This window comes from Oncorhynchus nerka, linkage group LG11 (genome assembly GCF_034236695.1).
Source record: "Oncorhynchus nerka isolate Pitt River linkage group LG11, Oner_Uvic_2.0, whole genome shotgun sequence".
Lineage (NCBI taxonomy): Eukaryota > Metazoa > Chordata > Actinopteri > Salmoniformes > Salmonidae > Oncorhynchus > Oncorhynchus nerka.
Genome location: NC_088406.1, coordinates 62,338,508 through 62,363,161, shown reverse-complemented (window position 1 = coordinate 62,363,161; position 24,654 = coordinate 62,338,508). Strand labels below are relative to the sequence as shown.

Sequence of the window (24,654 nt, the reverse complement as noted above, 5' to 3'; positions counted from 1 at the left end):
GTATTTCAGAGTTCACTGAAACATTGTTTTACTCACTTGCTTTCCTTAAATATCAGTCATCCGATTTATTTGTTTCAGTCTCTGAATTGTTTAATCAAACGTTTTGCTTCCATCCTAGCGGTTAAGAGCGTTGGGACTATAACCGAAAGTTCACTGTTTCGAAACTCCCCAAGCGGGGCAAGGTGGAAAAATCTGTCATTCTGGGTAAAATGGGCAGAATGGTCACCAAACACATGACTGGTTCGAGATATCTATCATAAGATGATGGTGGCAAAGGATATCATTGCTACTTAACCTGGATCCAAGTTCAGTTTTGAGATCAACCACCATCATTGGCGTAGGGTTAGCTGAAAGTTTGACAACCCTGTTTGTAAGCTTTTAAATGATATCAAACTCAACCGTTTATCTTTTAAAGTGACGAAGACATGGATGTCTCATGGTAGGGTGAGGTTTGCAAAATGGGTCAACTTTGAGCACCTCAATCTCCTAAATGTTTTGTCATTCAGGTCCAAAAAGTACCTTTCTGACCACTTTTACGATGGGCAAATATTTATAGAAAGTTTTGTTCAAATCAAATTTGTTCAGGTCAAAAAGTGATTGGAATCAAATGGAACGACCCCATAGAGTGCATCATGGGTGAATGTATCAGGAGATAGAAAATACAGACCAGCGTTCAACAGTCAGGTTAATAATACTTTCCTAAGACATAAGGACCAACAATCCAGACAATCAGTAGATTTAGTTCAAATGTAATTTTATTCAACATTCTGACTTGTAGAGGTTTTGAGAGGAAACTTTCCCAAAAAGTTATTACTTTGTTTCAAACTGTTTAACCAGCAAGGTATCATGTATTAGGCACGCCACAACCCGGCTGTTCCTAAAAAAAAAAAAACTTTGTGTGAACTCACCAACACTGTAGAATTTCATGTATTCAACTGTGGTTTTATATTTAAATATACAGTAAGTCTTATAATTCAGTTATAATTGGCTTATATAGACAGTGTACCTGTTTTATATTCAGTAAAATTGTCCATTGTTGTAGCATGTTTTTAGCTTTTGTCACGTAACCACCTAGCTAGCCTACTGATTTTGCTACACTCGCTAAGTCTAGGGGTACTAGGCCGAGCTAAAGAGTTTGTGACCTGATTTAATGTGTGCATTGTGAGGAGTAAGCATACAGTTTAATGTATGGACAGGGTGTTGAATGCGTGTGCCCCAGGAGAGGCAAGCTTACAGAGTTCAGGGCCAGCTCTGTCTTGACTCTTTGGTCAACCAGCTCAAGCAAGTTATTGATGTTCAAAATGGTGATCAACCAGAGGCGGTTTTGGCATATTCATCTTGGTGGGGCAAACAAAAATAATGTTTTGATGCATGCTGTTGTAACTTTAATGGGTTACAGAGTTATTGTTTACAGTTAATTCATTGAGCTGTATCTAAATATATTTTCTTTACAGTTATTTACATCTGTAATTGTATTAGAATTTGTGTTTTGGAGATCGAGAGAACTACATACATATTTTTGTTTTATTGGTTAGTATTGGATCACGCTTTTGACTGCAAGTTCCAGAATGCCTTGCGACACGAAGTAGAGAGAGAACTCGCCAGTTATGTTCAAGTGACTATCCTGACTTTCGCTAGCAACTTTCTTTTATTGTTTTGTAGAATCTAAAGTTGTTCAATGTAAGGTGAACAAGTAGTATTACTAAAATAAGCTTTCATTTCAAACCCGACATCCCGAGTCATTACTACTATATTTTGGCGTCGAAATCCAGGAAAAGTATGAGCTGCGATGAAGATCGTAGGGATGAAGCGGCTGAAATGGCTGAGCAGGAACGTCGGCATGAAGCAGAAAGAATGACACGAAAGCGGGGTACCATTCGAGGTGCCACAAAACGGATTTTGAATCAGATTGACGTGGAAATAACCCAGTCAAATTCGGAGACCGATCACTTGAGTACATTGTTGGAATTGCTATCAGCTAAGCAGGACAGCTTGTTTGAACTTGAACAGTTAACGCCATTGGATGGATTGGAGGCGGAGGATGAATGCACGGAGGATTACAAAAAACAGGACCTCAATCCACTACCAGCACTGGTGAGTGACTCTAACTAAAACAGATCACAGAGACAATCAGTAAGGCTACCAAAGTTGATTATTGAGAAATTCTATGGAGATGTCAATTTGTGGTAGGAGTTTTGGAGCCAGTATGAGACCGCTATTCACAACAATGATTCACTGTGTAATAAAGAGAGGTTTACCTATCTGAAAACATATCTCACTGGACCAGCTTCAAAGGCAGTAGCAGGATTGATGTTAGCAGACAGATTAGTGCTCACATGTCAAAGCTGCTGAATCTCACTCCTGTGAAGAAATCCTCTGACCTAAATGCATTGATGAATGTGAAATTCAGATTAGGAGCTTGGAATCACTGGGTGTAGTGTCAGAAACCTATGGAAGCCTACTATGCCCAATCTTACTGCAGATGATTCCAGAGCACATAGCTCTTGACTATAGTCGTTAGAGGGGAGTAGATGATGAATAGAAAGTGTCTGAGATCGTCAGTTTCCTAGAGGAGGTTCAGAGCAGGGAAAGAGCACTACAAATGACACGATCATGGAACCAACAGAAATAGAGCAAACCATGGAACAAGTCATGCTCCTCCAATGAAATGAAAACAAAAAGCCAGCCAGAAGGAACAAAAACGGTCTATTCTGTGACAGTGCAGACCACAAATCAGAAAACTGCCCTGACCGCAAAGAGAAAAACTAAAGAAAATGGGAAGATGTTTTGTATGTTTAGGACAGAAACACAGCAAAATTCTGTAAAGTCAAAGATGTGTCAAGTGGAAGCAGACATCACATTGCTGTGTGTACTGGTAAGAGGAGTGAGGTGCAACCCCTACTGTTTCTATAGATGCTGTTTCCTCAGTTTTTCCCCATTCATTGAAGATTAAACCAGATGGACAGAACACTGTTGCTACAAATGGCAAAGGCATGGGTAGAAGGCCCATCGGGCAGGAAGATAGCTCTTTGCTTACTAGATGGAGGCAGTCAGAGAAGCTTCGTACATGAAAACCTTGTGAAGGGCTTGAAGCTACCAGTAATCAGACAAGAGGCACTTACTCTTCACACGTTTGGCTTCTCTGCTCCAGCAACGTCCCAACGCAACACAGTGAAAGTCATCTTGGAGAATGTCTGGGACAAACAGCAGAGAATAGAGATAGAGGCAATTGAAACCCCACAAGTGTGCACAGCTGTGATGAAGGTTCCTGGTGAACAGATTCAACATGAGCTCAACAGAAAGGGACTGCAGCTCGCAGACTTTCCAGGAGATGACAATTATCCTGAACACTCTGTCCTGATAGGAGCAGACTACTACTGGCAGATAGTATCAGTGTAACGGATATCGTCCTCTTTGGCTGAGGAGGAGTAAGTATCGGACCAAAGCACAGCGTGGTAAGTGTTCATGATGATTTTAATTAAAGAAAGCACTGAACACTGAATCAAAACAATAAAGTGAATTTACAAAACCGAAACAGTACCGTGTGGCCCAAACACACAGACGGAAACAAACACCCACAAACTAAAAGTGAAACCCAGGCTATCTAAGTATGATTCTCAATCAGAGACAACTAACGACACCTGCCTCTGATTGAGAACCATACTAGGCCGAACATAAAAACCAACATAGAAAAACAAACATAGACTGCCCACCCCAACTCACGCCCTGACCACACTAAAACAAAGAATAAAATAACAGAACTATGGTCAGAACGTGACAATCAGGCAGAGTGAAGTGACTGACGGAGACGCCGGTTGCTTTAGAGAGCACCTTTGGATGTTCGGTGCAGGAACCAGTGTCCATGTCAAGTGTCGCCGAGGCAACATGCATGTTCATCCCACTTGATGAAGACACACGAGTCTCCAAACAACTGCATGCATTCTGGGAGCTTGAGTCTCTGGGTATTATAAGCAAGAAAACAGAACCCAGATGAAAACGAGGCTCTACAGAGGTTCGAGAAAACAACCACCTTCAACGATATCTCGTGAAGTTGTCATGGAAACGAGAAATGCCAGCACTCCAAGACAACTATAGAATCGCCAAGAAACGGTTTGAAGGTCTGAAGAAAAGACTGAAGAAGGATGTGACATTCACATCAGAAGTTACAGTATGATCTTGTCTCATCGCTAAATCTCCCCTGCGGACTCGGCGTAGGTTGAGAGCCAAGACACACTGCTTCTTGACATACTGCTCGCGTAACCCGGAAGCCAGCCGCACCAATGTGTTGGAGGAAACACAAGAGTATGATGAGACAAGGAAATCCCGGCCGGCCAAACCTTCCCCTAACCCGGATGACGCTGGGCCAGTCACGGCCGGCTGTGACACAGCCTGGGATTGAGCCCAAAGCTGCAGTGGCACCTCAGCACTCATTGTTAAATTTCCGATTTACAACTTTTTGTGTAATGTTTATGTCCAATGGCCAATGAGCACCGATACGTTTTACCTATAATTTATCTTCATATGACAAGGATTGAAAAGTATTTCCCAGTAGATTGTCGACTTGATTCATGAGGATGACCGCTTGTCTAGTTTGCTCGCTAAGATTGTGAAAGTATGATGTTGATAAAATCAGTCCAATAGCTACGGTAGATATAATGTGATTTGGCCAATGACCTTGAGCCTTCTTGGATGGGCACATCTAATGTAAGTCTATGGCAGCATCCAAGGGGCTTGAATTTTCAAATTTCTCCCTGTAGATTTTGCGGTGATGTAGCATCCCCATGAGTGACAGAACACTGAGCCAATCACGGCGCAACTAGAGAACACTACCAACCCTTAAGCTCCGTATTGTCTACCGGCTGCCCCACCACCGCAGAAAGCACTGAGCTAGGCTGAAACATCTGCATTTTGGAGCTGCCTTACTCAAGAAATCAATACAGAGATTGTATGCATGTTTGTATGCAGCTTTATTAACTCATTGAAACATTTTTTTTACATTGTTTGTAAAAATGCTCCACCTGCCCTGAATGATGTGTCGCCACAGTGATCAACAAATATTTGTGTATAGAAAAATGACAGAAAAATGTCATCTCAAAAACGGAAGATTTAAAACCAAACCGAAAGCCCACATGGCCACCAAACGACAACAGCCTCACGGCGCTACAAGCTGCCACACCCCGATTGCCCACACCTGTTCAAGACTTCCTGGCAGAGGACAGCACCTGCCTCTGTTGCTGCTACCTGGGGATGAAATGTCGAAGTGGTAGTGTAGTGTATAATTGTGTTCCTAAGAACTAAACTACCTGGCCTATTCCATAACACTTTGTCATACAGAGTCATTTTACGGTTAAGGGACAGGTGTCACGTAACCCAGGGCTGAATACAGCGAAGAATGTGTTAGATGACACAACGTTAAACAAACTGTAAAGATGTACCTTTGTATCAGCATCATAAAAGGAAAGCATCTGTCTGTCACAATCTAAGAACACTCCCAGTGTTGTAAGAATTACTGCTGACATGTCACTCAACACTGAAGGGCTTTCATTTCCAGATACTGGCATTTGAGGGTCATCAGAGACACAATACCCTTTTTCTTTTTTAAATGTAAAAACCCAGAAACCATTCTGTGGGGTTAAAGGTACAACACCAGTTGTCAGAGTGGCTGTGTCTGTGGCTACCCCGACGTACCATGACTGTTTCTCTCCAAGAAATGAATCGAAAATTCCAACATTCCTCACCACCACTTCCCAGTATATCTGTCCGGAGCTGAGTTTGTCCTCACTTAGGACATGAGGGGCTGTGGAAACATTAGGTTCTTTTGATGTCTTAGAGTAGACCTTCTTTCGATTTGGAGACACGTGTAGATACGGATGACCAGGCTTTGGGTCCAGAGTGATGTCCACTAAGAAAAGCAAAAAATATTTGGTGAATTTATTCAGTCACGTGGTTGCTGAGATGGATGTAGTAGGTACAGCCACGTAATAATATTATGTTTGATGTTTTTTTGTCCTACCTTTGAATCTTTTTACTTCACCCCATTCTGCAAATGATTAACAAATCAAAATCAGAGACATTTTCTAACCACTAAGCTTATCAACAGAAAATAAATATTGGGTTGCACCACTTTTTTTTAATGGGTGTTGTTCAATGAATGTGAATAAACCTGGGAATGACTTTGTTTGTGGGTTATCTAACTTAGGAGAAAATGTTAAATAATAAAAACGTATGTCAATGTAAATGTACCTTTCGGGACACACTGTGTAGTTGTTTCATTGGCAGTTTGCGTACCACAATCTGCACAAATGAACATATTAGTATTGACAAAAAGTTGATTGTCGATGCATCAAATAATCAACCATATTTATCTGTTCAATGGATGATAAATGACTAGTTTGATGCTTGAATTTGATTTCCTTTACCCGTAAATTGACGCTTGTCAATTTCTGATGAAATGAGACAGGTATTTCATAGCAAATGTAGATATATACATTAAATAATCAACAACACACATAAATACATAATATTCTATACAAAACACAAAATGCTCAGTAAAGTTGCTTTTGCAATGCTAAATGAAATGTTCAGATTTACCTCCGACAAGAGCTGTTTCTTCTATTAAACGAAAACGGTTAAAAGTAAGATACCAAATATATAGAAAATCATATAATGTGTAGAAATTCACAAAGTAGTCTTGAAAAAAGATATATGTAATACCTTCAGGCCTCTCAGTCGACTCTGTTTTATCTGAAATAGATTGACACTAATATCACTACAGGTCATACAATATTGTTGACATATAGATTATTGACACAATATAATTAACCATATTAATCTATCTAGCTATACAGTATGTTCAACGCTTGATAAATTACTCATTTAGTTAATAGAACAGTAAACTCTATTTGACACTTGAATTTGATCTCCTTCATCTGGAGATGTGTTAGAAGTTGTGTGCCATACTAAAGAAACAACGTTTTGAAAATAGAAAATCAATCTTTCAATCTTTCATTTGAACACCACCTTACTGAGTTTTATTGAAAAAATGTTTTTTCAATTTCTAATCAAATAAGACATGTTTCTTAGATAATATAGATACACTCTCCTCTATTTAGTAAAGCTACAATGTTTAAAGTTGTCTCTATATGCCAGCATTTTGGATTGGAGATCAAATATTTAATTTAATTTTCATAAGTATCTGTTTTACCGTTTAGATATGAAAGAACTTTGTGTATCTAGTCCCTCCATTTGAAGAATAATCTACGGTGTCATTTTGGAGTCACTTTTATTGTAAATTTTACATTTTTTAAAAATAATATATTTCACACCCTTTTTCTCTCCAATTTCGTGATTACGATCTTGTCTCAACGCTGAAACTCCCCAACGAGCTCGGGAGAGGCGAAAGTCGGGTCCTCCGAAACATGACCTGCCAAACCGTGCTTCCTAACCGCCCCCCTCAACCCGGAAGCCAGCTGCACCAATGTGTCGGAGGAAACACCGTTCAACACTTTAATACACTATAATTTAATTTGTCCAAATATTTATGACTTCTTCAAATGGGTGGACTAGATACATAAAGTATTTTCATTTCTAAACAGTACAACAGATATTCATGAAAATACCCTCAAATAAAAGGTGTCACTCTATACTGTCACCTCATGTGAAATATTTGATCTCAAATCCAAAATCCTGTAGCATAGAGCCAAATTTAGCTTCACTGTCCAAATAAATACAGAGGGAGTGTATACACAAAATAAATATTCAATATAATGTTCACATAAAATAATCAACAAACACCTAATCTTCAATACAAAACGCGTAAAATGCTCATTCAACCTTTGAAATGTTAAATAAAATATCAGTAAAAAAATAAAAATAATGTACATCTGACAAAAGTGGCTTTCTCGATTAAATTAAAAACTATGTTTAAAAAAAATCATGTTATAATATAATATAGAAATACACAAAATAGTCTTGAAAAACTATAGAAGTCAATTCTGGCCTCTCTGTAGACTGTTTTATCCGAAATGCAATGACAGTAATATTAATATAGGTAGCTAGGTCATACAATATTACTTTTTTTTATGTATTGTATCAGTGAGATTTTTCAATGTCATCATCAAACCTAATATTATATTAAGGTGCAATTCCTAACTTAATTTTCGAAATGACATCTATGCATGACCGTCCCGCAGGAGGCCTTTTGCCTTTTGGTAGATCGTCATTGTAAATAACAATTCTTTAACTGATTTGCTTAGTTAAACAAAGGTCCCGACGCTCTTGTTCATTCCCAACACTCTTGTCTAAACGCAAATGCACCTCACTTGCGATGGGGTTTTGGAAATCTTTGGAACTGAACTTTTATATAAAACGAAATGATTAGACAGTGCTTAATACCGTTTCCATTTGCCATTTTCTTCAATGTTGAGACTCTGACAAACCCTGCAGGAGGAAGAGAAGTAGATATTGTCAATGTAAAACCACATAACCCATTGTAAATGATAGGGATGGGTGTGAGTGATCAATCAATGCAGTAGTACTTGAAAAAAATGTATGCAACAATTTGTTGAATGAAAAGCATACACTTTAAGCATTGACAACATTACATATAAACACAATGTAAATATGTACAGTATATATGTTTGTGGAGTAGAATAGTCGAGCCACACTATGAAGATCAGTTCTACTAATGATAGGTCACATGCTGTTCACATTTAAATTAATTTGCATTAGCTTGTTGACATACCAGTTTTTTTGATCCAGATGAAGAGCCCAATAACAGTAGAGACAACAAGCAGTAAAATAATCAGAGTCGTGATGAAGGCTTCAAGACCCCAATGTCCTGTACAAAGAATTTATCAAACCACTTAAAATATTACTATAAAAAAATGAGTCTTATTTCCCAGGTTTATGATGTTGTCTTTTGGTAGATACAGTAACTCAAGACAACATATTAGAGGACTTCACCGTTTCACCTGTACCCGAAAAGCCAGGTTGGACCTAATTGTCATGGGTCTTGGGTATTTGTAATTATAACCAATTTGGCCGTAAGGACCCGTACAGCCTCGAATGCGACTGGTGCTGTGGAGAGAGTGAAAATTGTACAATTTATGCTGCTGCTCTTGCTTTTCACCAAAGTGGTGCGTGAAGCTTGCTGTTGTTTCCGGCCAATCACAAGTCATCAAAGCAACACTATAGTAAAAGTAGTCTCCCTGTGTGGCAAGCAAGTTAGGAGATACAGGTAGCTGCAAAAATAAAGAAAACACTGACATAAAGTGTCTTAAAGGGGGTTTACGTTAAATTTCAAAAATGTGTCTAAGTTCCTAAACCCTTGTTGTTGGACTGTCTGTCAAAGTGCGGACCTCTCTCACTCAGCAAGGTAGAGCTAGAGTGAACGCTATGTCACAGGGTTATGGATCATTTTGCTATTTGATTTTTTTATTTTAGACCCTTTAGTTAGCAAAAAAATAAAGATTTGATGAAATATTGAACTTGCCATTTACTACTATAGACATGTACTGTATCTAGGACATATATGAAACAGCATTGTTGAATATTTGTTCCTGATTGGCTAGAAGAGCATTCTAGAATGTACATTTATACCAAATAGCGGGACAGTAGGGAAAGATATAGGGACACCTTGCAATCATGACACAATTAAGCACCTACACATGCATACCCTACTTGCTACAAAGTTATCGAAAGCTAAACCAACAACCACACAAACCAAAATTGGATACATTGTAAATGCAGGTCCAACGAGGGGAAAAAATGTAGCTAGCTAGCACTCATTTGTTTTTGCAGAGACATGTTTTTTTGGAGCATCTGATGACCTAACATGGTGAGTGATGACCATGAATTTCTCTGGTACTCGCTACTGTTGCAGTCATGACGCAAGTGGTGCTATGATGTCAAATCCTCCGTCGTTGCTAGTTTGACCAGGTGTTTTCAGCAACTGATATTTTTTTATTTGGTTGTCATATTGGCAGGCTTGCTAGCAACAACCTATTTAGCTAGCTTCTAAACTAATGTTTGATGTGCAATGTGATTTCCTTGTAATGAACAGTGTCAAGGCAAAGGCAAAATAGGGCATTATCAGCTCATTGTTACGGATGTATCCAAATGAAGGTTAATAGAAAACAGCTACTTTGCTTTTATTCTGTCTGCTGAGGTTGTAACTGTGTTAGCCGTAGCTAGCTAGCTAGCTAGCTAGCAAGCAAGCAAGTGACTGGGTCTCGTCCATAAATATCGAACTAATCGGACAAATGCCTGGGTTGTGTCTTTAGCAACCAAAAGATCAGAAAGTAGGAATGTTCTTATATAAATGAAAATATCAATGAGAAAACTGTATTTCTACCTGTAAATGTGTGCTTATAGTATTGTTTTCTTTGGCAACTGTGAACAGTTTGGCCGGGATAAACAGCTTAAACAAACGAGACAGAATACATTTTGCTGTTATTCTGGCTGCAGAGGTAGCAGTAAATAAGGTATAAGAACATTGTCACTGAGTATTTAAATATATATATATATATATATATTTCACCTTAATTTAACCAGGTAGGCCAGTTGAGAACAAGTTCTCATTTACAACTGCGACCTGGGCATGATAAAGCAAAGCAGTGCGACAAAAACAACAACAGAGAGTTACACATGGGATAAACAGTCAATAACACAATAGAAAATCTGTATACAGTGTACAAATGAAGTAAGGAGGTAAGGCAATAAATAGGTCATAGTGGAGAAGTAATTACAATTTAGCAATTAACACTGGAGTGATAGATGTGCAGATGAGGTAGTAGAAATACTGGTGTGCAAAAGAGCAGAAAACAAACAAACATGGGGATGAGGTAGGTAGTTGGTTTGGATTGGCTATTCACAGATGGGCTGTGTACAACTACAGCGATCGGTAAGCTGCTCTGACAGCTGATGCTTGAAGTTAGTGAGGGAGATATAAGTCTCCAACTTAAGTGATTTTTCTGCAATTTGTTACAGTCATTGGCAGCAGAGAACTGGAAGGAAAGGTGGCCAAAGGAGGTGTTGGCTTTGGGGATGACCAGTGAAATATTCCTGCTGGCTACGGGTGGGTGTTGCTATGGTGACCAGTGAGACGGAGAACAACATCCTGTTCGTGAGAGTCTCATCTTTCCACGGAGTATTAGTTTGTAGGCCAAACCATTCAAACACTACAGACGTTTTCATGAGAAGCCGGAATTTCAGGGTGTTTCCTGGTCTGACAAACAATGCAGGAGCTCTGCCACTTTCCACCATGTATGTGGACGTGGGGGATTGAGACGCTACCCATCCCCCCCAAAAACGGATCTCTCTAGCTTAAACAGACCGATTTTGAAGGGGATGTTTTATTAAGTTGCGTCAATCAACTCTAATTACCTCAGGAACCACACATGTGGAAGCACCTGCTTTCAATATACTTTGTATCTCTCATTTACTGAAGTGTTTTCTTTATTTTGTCAGTTACCTGTGAATCAATGGAATATGGAATTAAAATGAAGGAATTAAAAGGTAAATGAGAAGGAAAAAGGTTACAGTTACCAAGATCTGTGGCAGCAAGAAGTTACTGTATTCTATCTTGTGCGAGTCGGCTTTGTAGCTGTTTCTTTCTCTCTCCCTGCCTACACCCGGCACCACTCACTCACTCACTCACTCACTCACTCACTCACTCACTCACTCACTCACTCACTCACTCACTCACTCACTCACTCACTCACTCACTCACTCACTCACTCACTCACTCACTCACTCACTCACTCACTCACTCACTCACTCAAACACACACTGCACACACACACTGCACAGTCCCTCCACCTGCTAGAGCGGCTCCGTTTCTCTCTCCATCGCGCCTTAACAGCTCCAGTTAATAAAATATTTTTTTTGTGCTTTTTTTGCTGCTTCCCACGGATTGAATCGGACCGGGTTTGGTTGTCCTTGGGTCTGGTTGTCCTTGGGTCTGTTCAGACCGGCACTTTATCTTTAAGAACTAATTTATTCAGATAGGGGCCCGTTTAGGAAAGCACAAGGTCCATTTCACAACAGGTCCAAGTTGTGTTGACTGGTTTGTGGGTATAATGAACTTATTGTTACTTTGACTCAAATATTAAATGATAAGATACTCTTTAAGATTTCTGAGATTCTCACCCTCCGTTGGAGCTCTAGGCAGGATTCTACTCTCCTTCTTCTCCTCCTCAGACAGAGAGACTGTACAGGAGAGCCAATCGGTGTCTGAGGGAGCATACAGCATCCAACTACTGATTCTCACCAAGCCCTGAGGATCTGAAACAGAGAGGAAAAGGGGATATACAGACTTACTGACAGACAGACACACACAGCTGTACATAGTTGCAGTGATGTTCCAAAAAAGTGTCTACAATAACCTGGAGTGTTCAGTACTTCTCGTCCATTTCTGATCTCTGTCCCCTCTTTGTTTCTCCAGGTGAGTGTAGGATATGGTGACCAGCCCTCTGATGAACAGGTAACGTTCACCCGACCACCTCCTCCTCTTGCTTCAGCAACAGAGACCACCGGGGTACCACCTAGTACTAATAGACAGAGGTGGGGCAAAGTACAACCAAGAAGACAATGATTGTGAGAATGTATTTAATTGTAAATCTACATAAAGAGTTGCCACTTTCTCTATACATTTCAAAGGGAGAGTTCACCCAAATTGCAAAATAGCATATTGGTTTCCTTACCCTGTGAGCAATGTTAGACCGCCACGTGTCCATATACTGCTTACAGAGTAAGGAAACCAATGTAATTTTTTTAACTATTCCTTTAAAATAAGTTTCAATATCCGGAATATTTATTTAACCAGGCAAGCCATTTAAGAACAAATTCTTATTTACAATGACAGCCTAAGAACAGGGAACTCAGGGATTTGATCTAGCAACCTTTTGGTTACTGATCCAACGCTCTTTTTTAATTTATTTTTATTTTACCTTTATTTAACCAGGCAAGTCAGTTAAGAACAAATTCTTATTTTCAATGACGGCCTAGGAACAGTGGGTTAACTGCCTGTTCAGGGGCAGAACGACAGATTTGTACCTTGTCAGCTCGGGGGTTTGAACTTGCAACCTTCTGGTTACTAGTCCAACACTCTAACCACTAGGATACCAATATTACAGTATAATTGCAGTGCAACTGTTCTGTCTGTCCCTCACATACAGCTAAATACAGTGCCTTCAGAAAGCATTAACAGCCCTGGACTTTTTACACATTTAGTTGTTACAAAGTGCGATTTAAATGTATTTAATTGTCTTTTTTTTTCAGCGATCTGCACAAAATACTCTGTAATGTTAGTGGAAGAAAGATTCTTATATATTTTTCTTATGGAAAATAAAACACTAATATCTTGATTAGAGAAGTATTCAATCCCCTGAGTCAATACATGCTAGAATCACCTTTGGCAGCAATTACAGCTGTGAGACTTTCTGGGTAAGCCTCCAAGAGCTTTGCACACCTGGATTGTACAATATTTGACAATTATTCTTTTTTTTTTATTCTTCAAGCTCTGTCAAGTTGGTTGTTGATCATTGCTAGACAGCCATTTTCAAGTCTTGCAATAGATTTTCTAGACGATATAAGGCAAAACTGTAACTAGACCACTCAAGAACATTCAAATTTACATTTGCCCTTGTGTTTTAGGTAATTGTCCTGCTGTAAGGTGGATTTGTCTCCCAGTCTGTTAGAAAGCAGACTAAACCAAGTATTGCTCTAGGATTTTGCCTGTGCTTAGCTCTATTCTGTTTCTTTTTATCCCCCAAAATGACAAGCATAAACATAACATGACACAGCCACCACCATGCTTGAAAATATGAAGAGTGGTGCTCAGTGTTGTTGGATTTGCCCAAAATATAACACTATTCAGGACAAAAAGTTAGTGTCTTTACCACAGTGTTTGCAGTGTTACTTTAGTGCCTTATTGCAAACAGGATGCATGTTTTGGAATATTTGTATTATGTACAGGCTTCCTTCTTTTCATATTGTGGATCATCTACAATGTTGTTGATCCATCCTCAGTTATCTCCTTTCACAGCCATTAAACCCTGTAACTGTTTTAAAGTCACCCGTTAGCCTCATGAAATCCCTGAGCGGTTTCCTTCCTTTCCGGCAACTAAGTTAGAAAAGACTTACAGAGATGGGGTGGTGGTTCAAAAATCAAGTTAAACACTATTATTATCGCACACAGAGTGAGTCCATGCAACTTATTATGTGACTTATTTAGCCAATGATTTCCTCCTGAACTTATTTAGACTTGTCATGACAAAAGAGTTGAATACTTATTGACTCAAGACATTTGAGCTTTTCATTTTTAATTCATTTGTAAAGATTTCTAAAAACATAATTCCACTTTGACATTATGGGTTATTGTGTGTAGATCAGCGACACAAAATCTACATTTAAACCATTTAAAATTCAGACTGTTACACAACAAAATGTGCAAAAAGTCAACGGGTATGAATACTGTCTGAAGGCACTGTAGCTACCCATTCCACATTGTCTACACAAGTGGAGTGCGGTCTTCAGTCCCTTACCCTTTACGGTGAGGAAGACACTGGCCTTTTCATACCACTGTGCGTTGCTGATACGGCACACATACTCCCCCCCGTCTTCCAGTGTGACCCTCTCCAGTGTCAGGGACACGTTCCCTCTCTCCAGCCCCCCAGTTAGAGACACCCTGCCCCTGTACCGGGGGTCCACAGGGGCCTCCTGGATCTTGTGATCTTTGTACAATAAGGCAGGTTTGTCGAAGTCACCGGACCGGTACCAGCGCACCTCCAATGGCTCAGCATTGAAGAGAGGTGAGAGTTCACAAGCCAGAGAGACTGAGGAGTTCAACGCGGTCAAGATCCGACCATGATGAACCATCAAAGTGAAAACCTCTGGGATAAGAGTGAGATGTAGAGTTCTTGTAAGAGGGTGTGCAAAATTAGCCATTTATATAGGGCATTACAACATTTTGCTTCATAAGGAACTTTACCGCCTGGTCTTAATCCTCTATGAATGTTGTTATAGATTTAGACGAGCAGTTGTAATGCATTAAGTACAGCTCATAAGGCTTACATGTGTTTATAATGTATTATGAAGAGGGCATTCATAAGTGTTAATTTAAAAAGCTAAGACAGTTATATGGAAGAAATCAATGTTTTTGCAACTAGCAGAAAGTTGACGTGCTCACCAGGTCTTTGAGCTGCCATGAGAACTGTCAGAGCCGTCAGTGTCATCAACCTCAGCCACACACCTGTGTTTAAAGATAGAGGACATCCTATTGATGACAATATCATCATAACTGCAGTTACTATAAAAAGTTGAATCTATTGCATCAATAAACACGTACAGTAGTAGGGTACAACACTGGTATGTTCAGATAAAAAAAATATATTGAGTAAAACAGACATGCCTCTTGGTAGAGTATAGTGGAATTTCGTTCTGCAATGTTCAGTACATTGCACCCTCCTGAATATGACCCTGGTCATTTGATCAAATGTCACGTTCTGTCTCAAAGCTAAAACCATCAGGTCATACAGTCAATGTGCAGGAACCATTGAACAAATAGGCTGTGTTATACTGAACGTTGGACCATGAGACTGTTAGGTTCTAAATATCAGAGTAAGAAATTGACGGACTCTATAAAAGCTCTAACCAAATGTATTCACCCAAAGGATCGAACAACTGAACAGACAAAAACATATTTCCAACATATATATACCTCAATTTTGGTGGAGTCTCCTCCTCCTCTCTAAACATTACATCTTTATTGATGGGCAGGACCTTAAGTGATACGGGCAATAAACTGTACCTTCTCCCTTAATGTGCCCTGACATGACCTCGGCCCCTTTCCTCACTAATCTAATCACAACTCTCCATCCACTCTTATCAGTGCCTGCCAACATGTGATCGTTTTCCCTGCACTCAGTACATTCCAAGCTTAATTGCATCCACCATATATGTACATTCCTCCTACAGATAATCATTAACTTCGGGTGTAGACTCTAGACTATGGCACCCCTCATGTCTCTAGTATAACTGATGATTAACAATATTTCAAGTTTTGAAATCCGAACCCATCAAGGCGTACGACAAGTTAAATTACAGTGCATTCGGAAAGTATTTAGACCCCTTGACTTTTTCCACATTTTGTTATGTTACAGCCATACTAGAAAATGTATTAGATAGTTCCCCCCCCCTCATCAATCTACACACAATACCCCATAATAACAAATCAAAACAGTTTTTGCAAATGTATTTTTGCTAAAGTGGCTGGGCCACTCAAGGACATTCAAATACATGTCCAGAAGCCATCCCGGCATTGTCTTGGCTGTGTGGTTAGGGTCGTTGTCCTGTTGGAAGGTGTACCTTTGCCCCCAGTCTGAGGTCCCGAGTGCGCTGGAGCAGGTTTTCATCAATGATCTCTCTGTACTTTGCTCAATTCATCTTTCCCTCGATCCTGACTAGTCTCCCTGCCGCTGAAAACATCCCCACAGCATGATGCTGCCACCACCATGCTTCACCGTAGGGATGGTGCCTGGTTTCTTCCAGACGTGACGCTTGGCATTCAGGCCAAAGATTTCCATCTTGAATCTTGTTTCTCATGGTCTGAGAGTCCTTAAGGTGCCTTTTGGCAAGCGGGCTTTCATTTACCTTTTACTGAGAAGTGGCTTCCATCTGACCACTCTACCATAAAGGCCTGATTGGTGGAGTGCTGCAGAGACTGTTGTCTTTCTGGAAGGTTTTCCCATCTCCACAGAGGAATTCTGGAGCTCTGTCAAAATGACCATCTCCCTGAGCAGCCAGCTCTAGGAAGAATCTTGGTAGGTCCAAACTTCTTCCATTTAAGAATGATGGAGGCCACTGTGTTCTTGGGGACCTTCAATTTTGTTTTGGTAAAATTCCCCAGATCTGTGCCTCGACACAACCCTGTCTCTGAGCTCTAAGGACAATCCCTTCAACCTCATGGCTTGGTTTTTGCGCTAACATGCATTGTCATCTGTGGGACCTTATATATGCATGTGTGTGCCTTTCCAAATCATGTCCAATCAATTTAATTTACCAATCCAATCAAGTTCTAAAAACATCTCAAGGATGATCAATGGAAACAGGATTCACCTGAGCTCAATTTTGATTATCATAGCAAAGGGTCTGAATACTTATGTAAATACGGTATTTCTGTTATGTATTTTTAATACATTTGCAAAAATATCAAAATACATGTTTTTGTTTCGCATTATGGGGTATTGTGTGTAGATTTATGTGAAAAAATATATTAACCCTTTCACACGTACCATCACACGGGTGTGATCGTTCTACAGTGGTCCCTGAAGCGTACGATCACACCCGTGTGTTTAGAACACTCATTTAGAATGCTCCTTTAGAACGGCAGTTTCGAATGACGCAACAATCAGCGTTTGAGCTGGCCACACTTTTTCAGAAACTATTTACACAAACACAGTCCTTACAAAGTTATGTCCAGAATGTCAGCAGTTTATTTTTGGATGCATTGTTCAGATATTCACAGAAGTAAATATAGCATAAAACAATCATCCTAACCGGAAAAATGTAGGCTACATTTGTCCTAGCGCTGACGAAAGATTGACCCAACACAAGCAGTCATATTTTCTAACTCTCGGCTGACGTAAACTACAATATGAATGAGCTAATAGCAATTACTATATATAATTAATCACATCACGGGTGAGCTCACCATTGATCGAAATAACTAGGTAAAACACTTCATAGAAATCGAAAGTAATCCGACGATTAGTTTCAGCGTGCAGCCATGCATTTTTTCCTCACAGAAACCGAAGATAATAAGAGAAGACGAGATGAGTTTGGTCTGTTTGTAGTATGCATGTTGAAGGGGTGTGTCATCTACCGTCGTTCACATCCCACCATTAACTTCCGGAAGTCCTCAAAAAATTTGTGAACTCTTACTCACCTCATTTTGTTGTAACATCTTTGGTCAAACAGACGTGAATCCCAGAATGCATTGTATGTCAACAAACATGGCTACACAGCTGGAATTAGCTTAGCTCATCATAATCAGTACAACCTTCAAAAAGTATTTTACACACAATATGTGCCCATTACAATCTGTGCAAGAATCGGAATGCATGAGTTGTCACCTAGAATTGAAAACACGTGAATAAAATCGTAAATACACAAATAATTACCACACAAAACATTTTCTGATAGTGATTTATTGATACAAGTGGCGCGTGCCGGCAGTCAACCACGTAACCTCCCACTCTGCGCCATTCAGTGTTGTTGTTTATGTATGTAGCTAGTGAGCTAAACTGTAGCATTTAACAATGTCTTTCAAAAGGAGACAACTCACAAATGTGGAAATTCTGGAGATTTTTTAAATTCTGACAATGAGTCTGAGTATGAAAGTCAGGAATCAGATTCTGACAGTGACAGTGAGGAGCTGCCCCTCAACCTTGTAGCCATTGAGAACCCTGAATCTAAATTTCCCTTGTCAACTGAGGAAGTACCAGGTCCCTTTGAAGATGCTGGTGGTGATGGAGGCAGGCCGACAGTGGATGAAGTACAGGAGTTCTGTGGTAGCTGGAAGGCCACCAGTCATTTCACCCCACCTGGCCCTGCTGTCTGCTTTGACGAGTCCCAGTCTGGAGTGCAACGCCCCTTGCCATTTCCAACTGAGGCAGAGTGCTTCAAGTTGTTTCTCACAGAGGAGCTGGTGGGAGAGATAGTTGAGGAGACCAATCGCTATGCCTTAGAGCTACAGGAGAAGAGAGAGCCAGGAGTGAGGGGGAAACTCGCTAAATGGGTGACAACCACAATTAGTGAAATGTATACCTTCCTGGTGACAGTCCTTCTCATGGGAATAGTAAAGAAGAACTCCTAAGAGAATACTGGAGCACAGATCCTATGTTTGCAACTCCCTTCTTTGCCTCCCTCTTTTCCCAAGATCGCTTCCTAGTTCTTCTGCGATGCCTGCATTTTGTCAACAATGCTACTGCCATCCTAAGTGACCCGTTATACAAAATAAGAAATGTTCTTATCAGCCTGACATCAGCATTTGGTCGGGTCTTTGTGCCATACAAGGACCTATGCATTGATGAGTCCCTGATGTTATGGAAAGGTAGGCTGGCGTTCCGTCAATATATTCCCTCCAAAAGGCACAGGTTTGGAGTCAAGTTCTTTGTCATGTGCGACGTGAAGACAGGATTTGTCCAGGATATTATAGTTTACACAGGGTCCACCACTGACATCAAACATTATGATGGGCTTGGGGTGTCAGGGTCCGTGGTGATGACCATGCTGGCTCCTCATCTCGGCAAGGGACACACTTTGTACGTGGACAATTGGTACAGCAGTCCCACACTCTTCCAGCATCTGCTCTCCAACAGCACAGGGGCATGTGGCACAGTCAGGTCGAACAGGAAGGGGATGCCGGCATTCGGATGCAGGAAGATGCAGAGAGGGGAGGTGGAGTTCCAAGAGAACGGTCAACAGCTGGCAGTAAAGTGGCATGACAAGCGAGACGTCCATGTCCTCTCCACTGTCCATACAGCAACCATGTCGGCCACAGGGAAGGTGGACCACCTGACCGGAGAGAGAAAGATCAAACCAGATTGTGTGCTTGATTATAACCTCAAAATGGGGGCCGTGGATAAGGCAGACATGATAAACAGCTTTGTGGAATGCACACGGAAAACGAACAAGTGGTATAAGAAGATATTTTTCCATCTGATCGACACTGCTGTCCTCAACGGCAGCATAGTTCACCGCCAACTAACAGGTGAGATGATTACTGAACAAGGTATTTTTGTAATTGGATGTACAGTTCACATACAAATCCATTATGCAATTATAGTGACAATATCTCACCCACCTCCCCACTGCCTCATCATCCTCTAACTTTCCTCATCCTCCCCACTCCCTCATAGGTAAAGTAATTACCTACCAAAAATACAGAGAGAACCTCATGAGAGAGCTGCTGGAGGAGCACCACACCCTCGGCGCCCATCCACTGGGGGTCGTCCTGCTGTAGACAATCTACGCCTCACTGCACGACATTTTCCTGCAAAGTCCCTCAAACTGCTTCTCAAGGTAGTCGCACACGGAGGCATTGCAAAGTCTGCCTGTCTGGCGCCAGGAGAAGTAAGCAGAGGAAGATGACAAAATACATGTGTCTAGCTTGTGATACACCTCTATGTATTTCACCATGCTTTGAGGAGTATCACATACTCAAGCATTATTGAGCACATCTGCAGCAATAGGTGACTGACTGACCTGACATGTGACTTGACAGGTGACCAGCCATGATACTATGCCTTAGAGATGGGGGTGGAAATGCAGTTGTTGTTCAGTCACTGCATGGATATTAAATATGGGTTACGCATATTCAGTTTTTGTCCTCTAGTAAAACAAGTTGTTGAAATAACTACCAGTACTGCAATAAAATAGATGAATATTACATATTGGCATGCGTTTTCTTGCTGTGTTTTCATCCAGTACAACTGTTAAGGAGTGTACGTTAGCATACAAAAGCTGTCCTCATTCTTATGCTCCAAAGATGTCCAGCTTCAGTTATGATATTGGCAAATAATGTTTCTGAAAGTACAGAATAAAGAGGAATTATTCATTAGAATACAATATAAGGATATAGCAATAAAACAATACTACAAAGAAGTAACATAATAAACACTGCTATAAAAAAATAGTTTATTGCATTGACAAAATCACAGATTTGAGTTATAACAGTAAGAAACTAACTTTTGAGCTCCACAAGGGGGCAAGGCAGGGCAGAACAGAGCTATGCTGAATAGACCAAATAAACAAACCATGGTCATATTTTTTATTTATTTAACTAGGCAAGTAATGTAAGAACAAATTATTATTTACAATGATGGCCTACACCGGCCAAACTCGGACAACGCTGGGCCAATTGTGCGCTGCACTATGGGACTCCCAATCACAGCCAGGTGTGATACAGCCTGGATTTGAACCAGGGTGTCTGTAGTGCCATAGACCGCTGCGCCACTTGGGAGTCATAAGGCCAGGGTAGCTTCAAAATACAACACAAGCTAATAGTTTTCTGACGCAACTAGCATTGTTTTACAGAGCTAATAGAATAATGTAGCTAGGTAAGCATGATTGACAATAACACCATAAAGGTTATAAAATGTGTAACGTTACCTCACGTGTCCGCAGTTATAAGGAATATATTATGATCTACAGCTACAGCAGAAACGGCATACGGAAACTATTATTATAACTATTATAACGTAATAAGGCACTTACTTTGATGGAAACGCAGCCTGGATTTGAACCAGGGAGTCTGTAGTGACACCTCTAGTACTGATGTGCTGTGCCTTTGACCGCTGCACCACTTGAGAGTCATAAGGCCATGGTAGCTTCAAAATGCAACACAAGATAATACTTCTCTGACGCATTTAGCATTGTTTTACAGAGCTAATAGAAGAATGTGGCTACATAAGCACGATTGACTATAACATCATAAAGGTTATAAAATGAGTAACGTTACCTCACGTTTCCGCGGTGATAAAGAATATACACAAATATATTATGCTCTATACATACAGTACGCTACAATAGAAATGTGGAATAGAAAATGTGAACACGTGTGCAGATCCTGTTCTGACGGGAGATGAGCAAATGTCTGCAGACGTGAACTGCACAAACAATTGGGAAGTGCTTGGGGAATTTTGTCCCTGTCAGAAATGTCCCAAAAATGTAATTATCCGCAAAAGTAAAAATGACTATTTTTATGTGAATGAATGAGGAGGCGGAACACACCTAAATTCAAACTGTTTTTAGAAAATAAAAACTTGTTTGAAAATCATTTTAAATTGAAGTTAAAACAACTTATAAATATAAACAGGCTGCGTGCTTTAGTTTGAGGGCAGCGCGGATAAAATGTACTGTTACGTATCAATCACATTCTGGAATGGAGAGAACATTCTAACATCACGTGCATAAAAAAACTCACGCTGGGGCGACCGTTAGAGATATTTGGAACTCACGCATGAAAGGGTTAATTCGTTTTAGAATAAGGCTGCAACCTAACAAAATGTGGAAAAAGAGAATGGGGTTGGAATATGATCCAAATGCACTGTACTTAATGACTGCTGTCATAACTGCTATAAAAACATACACAATGGCAGCCATTGTTGAAATATATGTTTCCTCCATAGAAATTATTTTAATTATACAGGAAGTACATTTTTTTGTATTAGTATTATTTTTTGGTAGATAATAATGTCAAAAAAATGTATTTGAACTAAATCCTTTGGTAAAACTTAATTAAAGGAGACAAGCAATAAAATATCAAATTTTAATACATTTACATTTTAGTCATTTAGGAGACGCTCTTAGCTAAAGCGTCTTACAGTTAGTGCAATCATCTTAAAATAGCTGGGTAAAACAACCACATAGTACGACCTTTCATCAATAAAGCAGCTATGTCTTATAAAGCATAATGCTTCAATGATCCAATAAGTAACTTGTTGGGCTCCCCGACCAAATTCACATAGAAATGTGTTTTTGGTCTGTCATTCTCATTGAAAGCAAGTCTAGGTTGTTTTTACACTTACATGCGACTTCTGCTATCAGAATATGAAGATTGTAGGCCAATGCTACAGCTATGACTCTGTACGTATTTTTTATTTTTTTGAAAGGAAGTTCCGACCCCCTTTCATATTTCTTTATGGCTTTAGTCTGTACCGCGGGAAGGTAGAGATGGATTACAGATAGCAGGGGCATTAGCCTTTGCAGAGTTGCCAACAACTGGAAATTCCGGTTTTCAGAGGAGAAGAGAGCCTGTGACATGACTTCTGCTTTTGGACGTTAAAAGAGGAATTTCACTCAAACTATATTTTTTCCTTAGTCCACTGTTGATACAGCCCCAACATACTTTGCATGTCAGCAGTCAAGTTGTCAAGATATATGCCTTTTAAGAAGAAGAGTGTCTCCAGCCACATGAACATGACGATGCAACATTTTGTATCAATAGTGGACTAAAGGAAAAAAATACCAAAAGATAGTTTTTGAGTGATATTTCCCTTTAACAAGGAGACGCTCCGTCTTAATTCCTAACATCACGTTTACTGAAGAGAACCTCCCACGACAGTTTTTTACATTCTCATCAAGACCAGAATGTGGATGATCTAGTTTCAGGCATTTATTTTACGCCTGGCAACATTAGGTTTGTAGGGGCACAGAGAAGTGGTTGAGACTGGTTTACAAAACCTTAAGAATAAGACTCATAGAAATAGCACACATAGAACAGATCTAGTTTCAGACATTTATTTTACGCCTGGCTACATTAGGTTTGTAGGGGCACAGTGAAGTCGCTGAGACTGGTTTACAAAACCAAAAGTAAAAGAGGCAAAAACTCATCTTAAGAATGAGACGCATAGAAATAGCGCACATAGAACAGATCTAGGGTTTCTAGGTCGTGTTTAGACTTGACAGTTCATGCAGATTTAGTATTCTGATCATAGAGTTCTGTTCATGGAACTCCGAACGCGTCATGCATCTGTTGTGTAGTAAATATTTCCATTTTTATTCTGCTTGATAAAAAATAAAAACATCTTCAGTGAAGCACATTGCATTGCATTCCAAGTCTGAACTGTGCTGTATAAATAAAGCTTGATCTTATTTTATTTGGACCTTGCGAAATGTGGAAGCCATACCATCCACTCACTAGGTGCAATGTAAGCGCCTATTACCTTCTAGCAGCTGGCGGCTTGCTAGGTCGATGGGGATGGTGGATGGGTATTTCAACTGCAGTCGAGTTTCGAGGCTTATGTGTTCAATCCCAGTGCTAGGCACTTGTTTTTGTGTGTGTTTTTTTAAGCCTTTCCCAAACCTAAATTGAACCATTTGGAATGAATGCCTTAACTTAAACTTTAGTTCAATTTTTGCGGCGTTTGACTGACAGCCAAGATACGGCACCACATGGCGTAATTATGTCACTGCAGTTAAGCCAGGGTTGGCGTTTTATTTGGAAATAGGGCTGTGCAGTTTTCCAAAACATAGCCCTGTCACATGACTATACAGAAATAGGGATATAGGGATATATAATGAGATAAGGAGAGGGAGTGGACATACACAGCCTAGAAACAGTAGATATCTTCTATGTGCGCTATTTCTATGCAGCTATTTCAAACAGCTGAAAATACAATATTTTTGGTTATGGAAAAGATTATTCACAGCTTTTTAGATGGTACAATGATTATATACACTATAATTGCTTGTTTGCCACATAATTTGAAATTTGGCAAACTGTTAGAATTTTAGCAACCAGGAAATGGCAGAGCGATTTCTTCATAGTGCATCTTTAAACCAATAAAGCAGCATCTTTTTCTAAATACAACTAAACAAGGGGAGGAGATGAGAGAAAGTGAAGGGAGATACAACATTCTTCAAACAATGGCAGCAGTTTATCTAGTGAAATTAATTTCTACCTGAATGCATGATCCCTCCTTCAATTTCCAGCTGTTGTAACATCAAAGTTATCTTCGGCTATGGAATCCTCAGATGGCAATGTGACATATCCACAGTATATTTTAATTCTACTTTCTAATCAAAAATGGAGATAGAGCAGCTTCTCTTCTCTCCTGTATGTCCACTCCCTCTCCTTATCTCATTATA

General features: G+C 40.0%; 2 protein-coding genes and 1 long non-coding RNA gene across 8 annotated transcripts; 1 reads left to right on the top strand and 2 right to left on the bottom strand.

The window, feature by feature from the left end:
• Window positions 1–737: 737 nt before the first annotated feature.
• Window positions 738–24,654, bottom strand: LOC115137292 (butyrophilin subfamily 1 member A1-like). 5 transcript variants are annotated; one of them, XM_029673532.2, is made up of 13 exons: window positions 24,468–24,654; window positions 15,191–15,253; window positions 14,547–14,894; window positions 12,387–12,551; window positions 12,151–12,285; window positions 8,744–8,839; window positions 8,395–8,439; window positions 6,715–6,744; window positions 6,592–6,612; window positions 6,244–6,294; window positions 6,014–6,040; window positions 5,739–5,902; window positions 738–5,241 (listed from the first exon to the last, which is right to left on the bottom strand). In XM_029673532.2, the coding sequence occupies exons 1-13, from the start codon at window positions 24,508–24,510 to the stop codon at window positions 5,161–5,163; spliced, it is 1,269 nt and encodes a 422-aa protein (XP_029529392.2). In that variant the 5' UTR covers window positions 24,511–24,654; the 3' UTR covers window positions 738–5,160. The 5 variants fall into 5 exon arrangements, with proteins under 5 accessions (XP_029529392.2, XP_029529390.2, XP_064880800.1 ...); XM_029673530.2 differs by lacking the exon at window positions 738–5,241 and having other exon boundaries at window positions 5,248–5,902; XM_065024728.1 differs by lacking the exons at window positions 738–5,241; window positions 6,592–6,612 and having other exon boundaries at window positions 5,248–5,902.
• On the top strand, window positions 18,884–20,026 carry LOC135574071 (piggyBac transposable element-derived protein 4-like). The gene is made up of 2 exons (XM_065024944.1): window positions 18,884–19,774; window positions 19,923–20,026. The coding sequence occupies exons 1-2, from the start codon at window positions 18,901–18,903 to the stop codon at window positions 20,024–20,026; spliced, it is 978 nt and encodes a 325-aa protein (XP_064881016.1). The 5' UTR covers window positions 18,884–18,900.
• Window positions 20,037–24,461, bottom strand: LOC135574017 (uncharacterized). Of its 2 annotated transcripts, none has more exons than XR_010465131.1 (3): window positions 21,280–24,461; window positions 20,269–20,589; window positions 20,037–20,117 (listed from the first exon to the last, which is right to left on the bottom strand). It is a non-coding gene; the product is annotated as an uncharacterized LOC135574017 (long non-coding RNA). The 2 variants fall into 2 exon arrangements; XR_010465132.1 differs by having other exon boundaries at window positions 20,061–20,348; window positions 20,454–20,589.

What these genes read in the sequence shown, in the direction of transcription:
- LOC135574071 (XM_065024944.1), top strand. Translation starts at nt 18,901, where the DNA reads ATGTTTGCAACTCCCTTCTTTGCCTCCCTCTTTTCCCAAGATCGCTTC. An exon ending in AGTTCACCGCCAACTAACAG is followed by an intron (nt 19,775 to 19,922) that starts GTGAGATGATTA and finishes ACTCCCTCATAG; the next exon opens with GTAAAGTAATTACCTACCAA.
- LOC115137292 (XM_029673530.2), bottom strand. Translation starts at nt 24,510, where the DNA reads ATGTTACAACAGCTGGAAATTGAAGGAGGGATCATGCATTCAG. An exon ending in AGAAGTACTGAACACTCCAG is followed by an intron (nt 12,286 to 12,386) that starts GTTATTGTAGAC and finishes TCTCTGTTTCAG; the next exon opens with ATCCTCAGGGCTTGGTGAGA. An exon ending in GAAAATGGCAAATGGAAACG is followed by an intron (nt 6,745 to 8,394) that starts GTATTAAGCACT and finishes AATCTATTTCAG; the next exon opens with ATAAAACAGAGTCGACTGAG.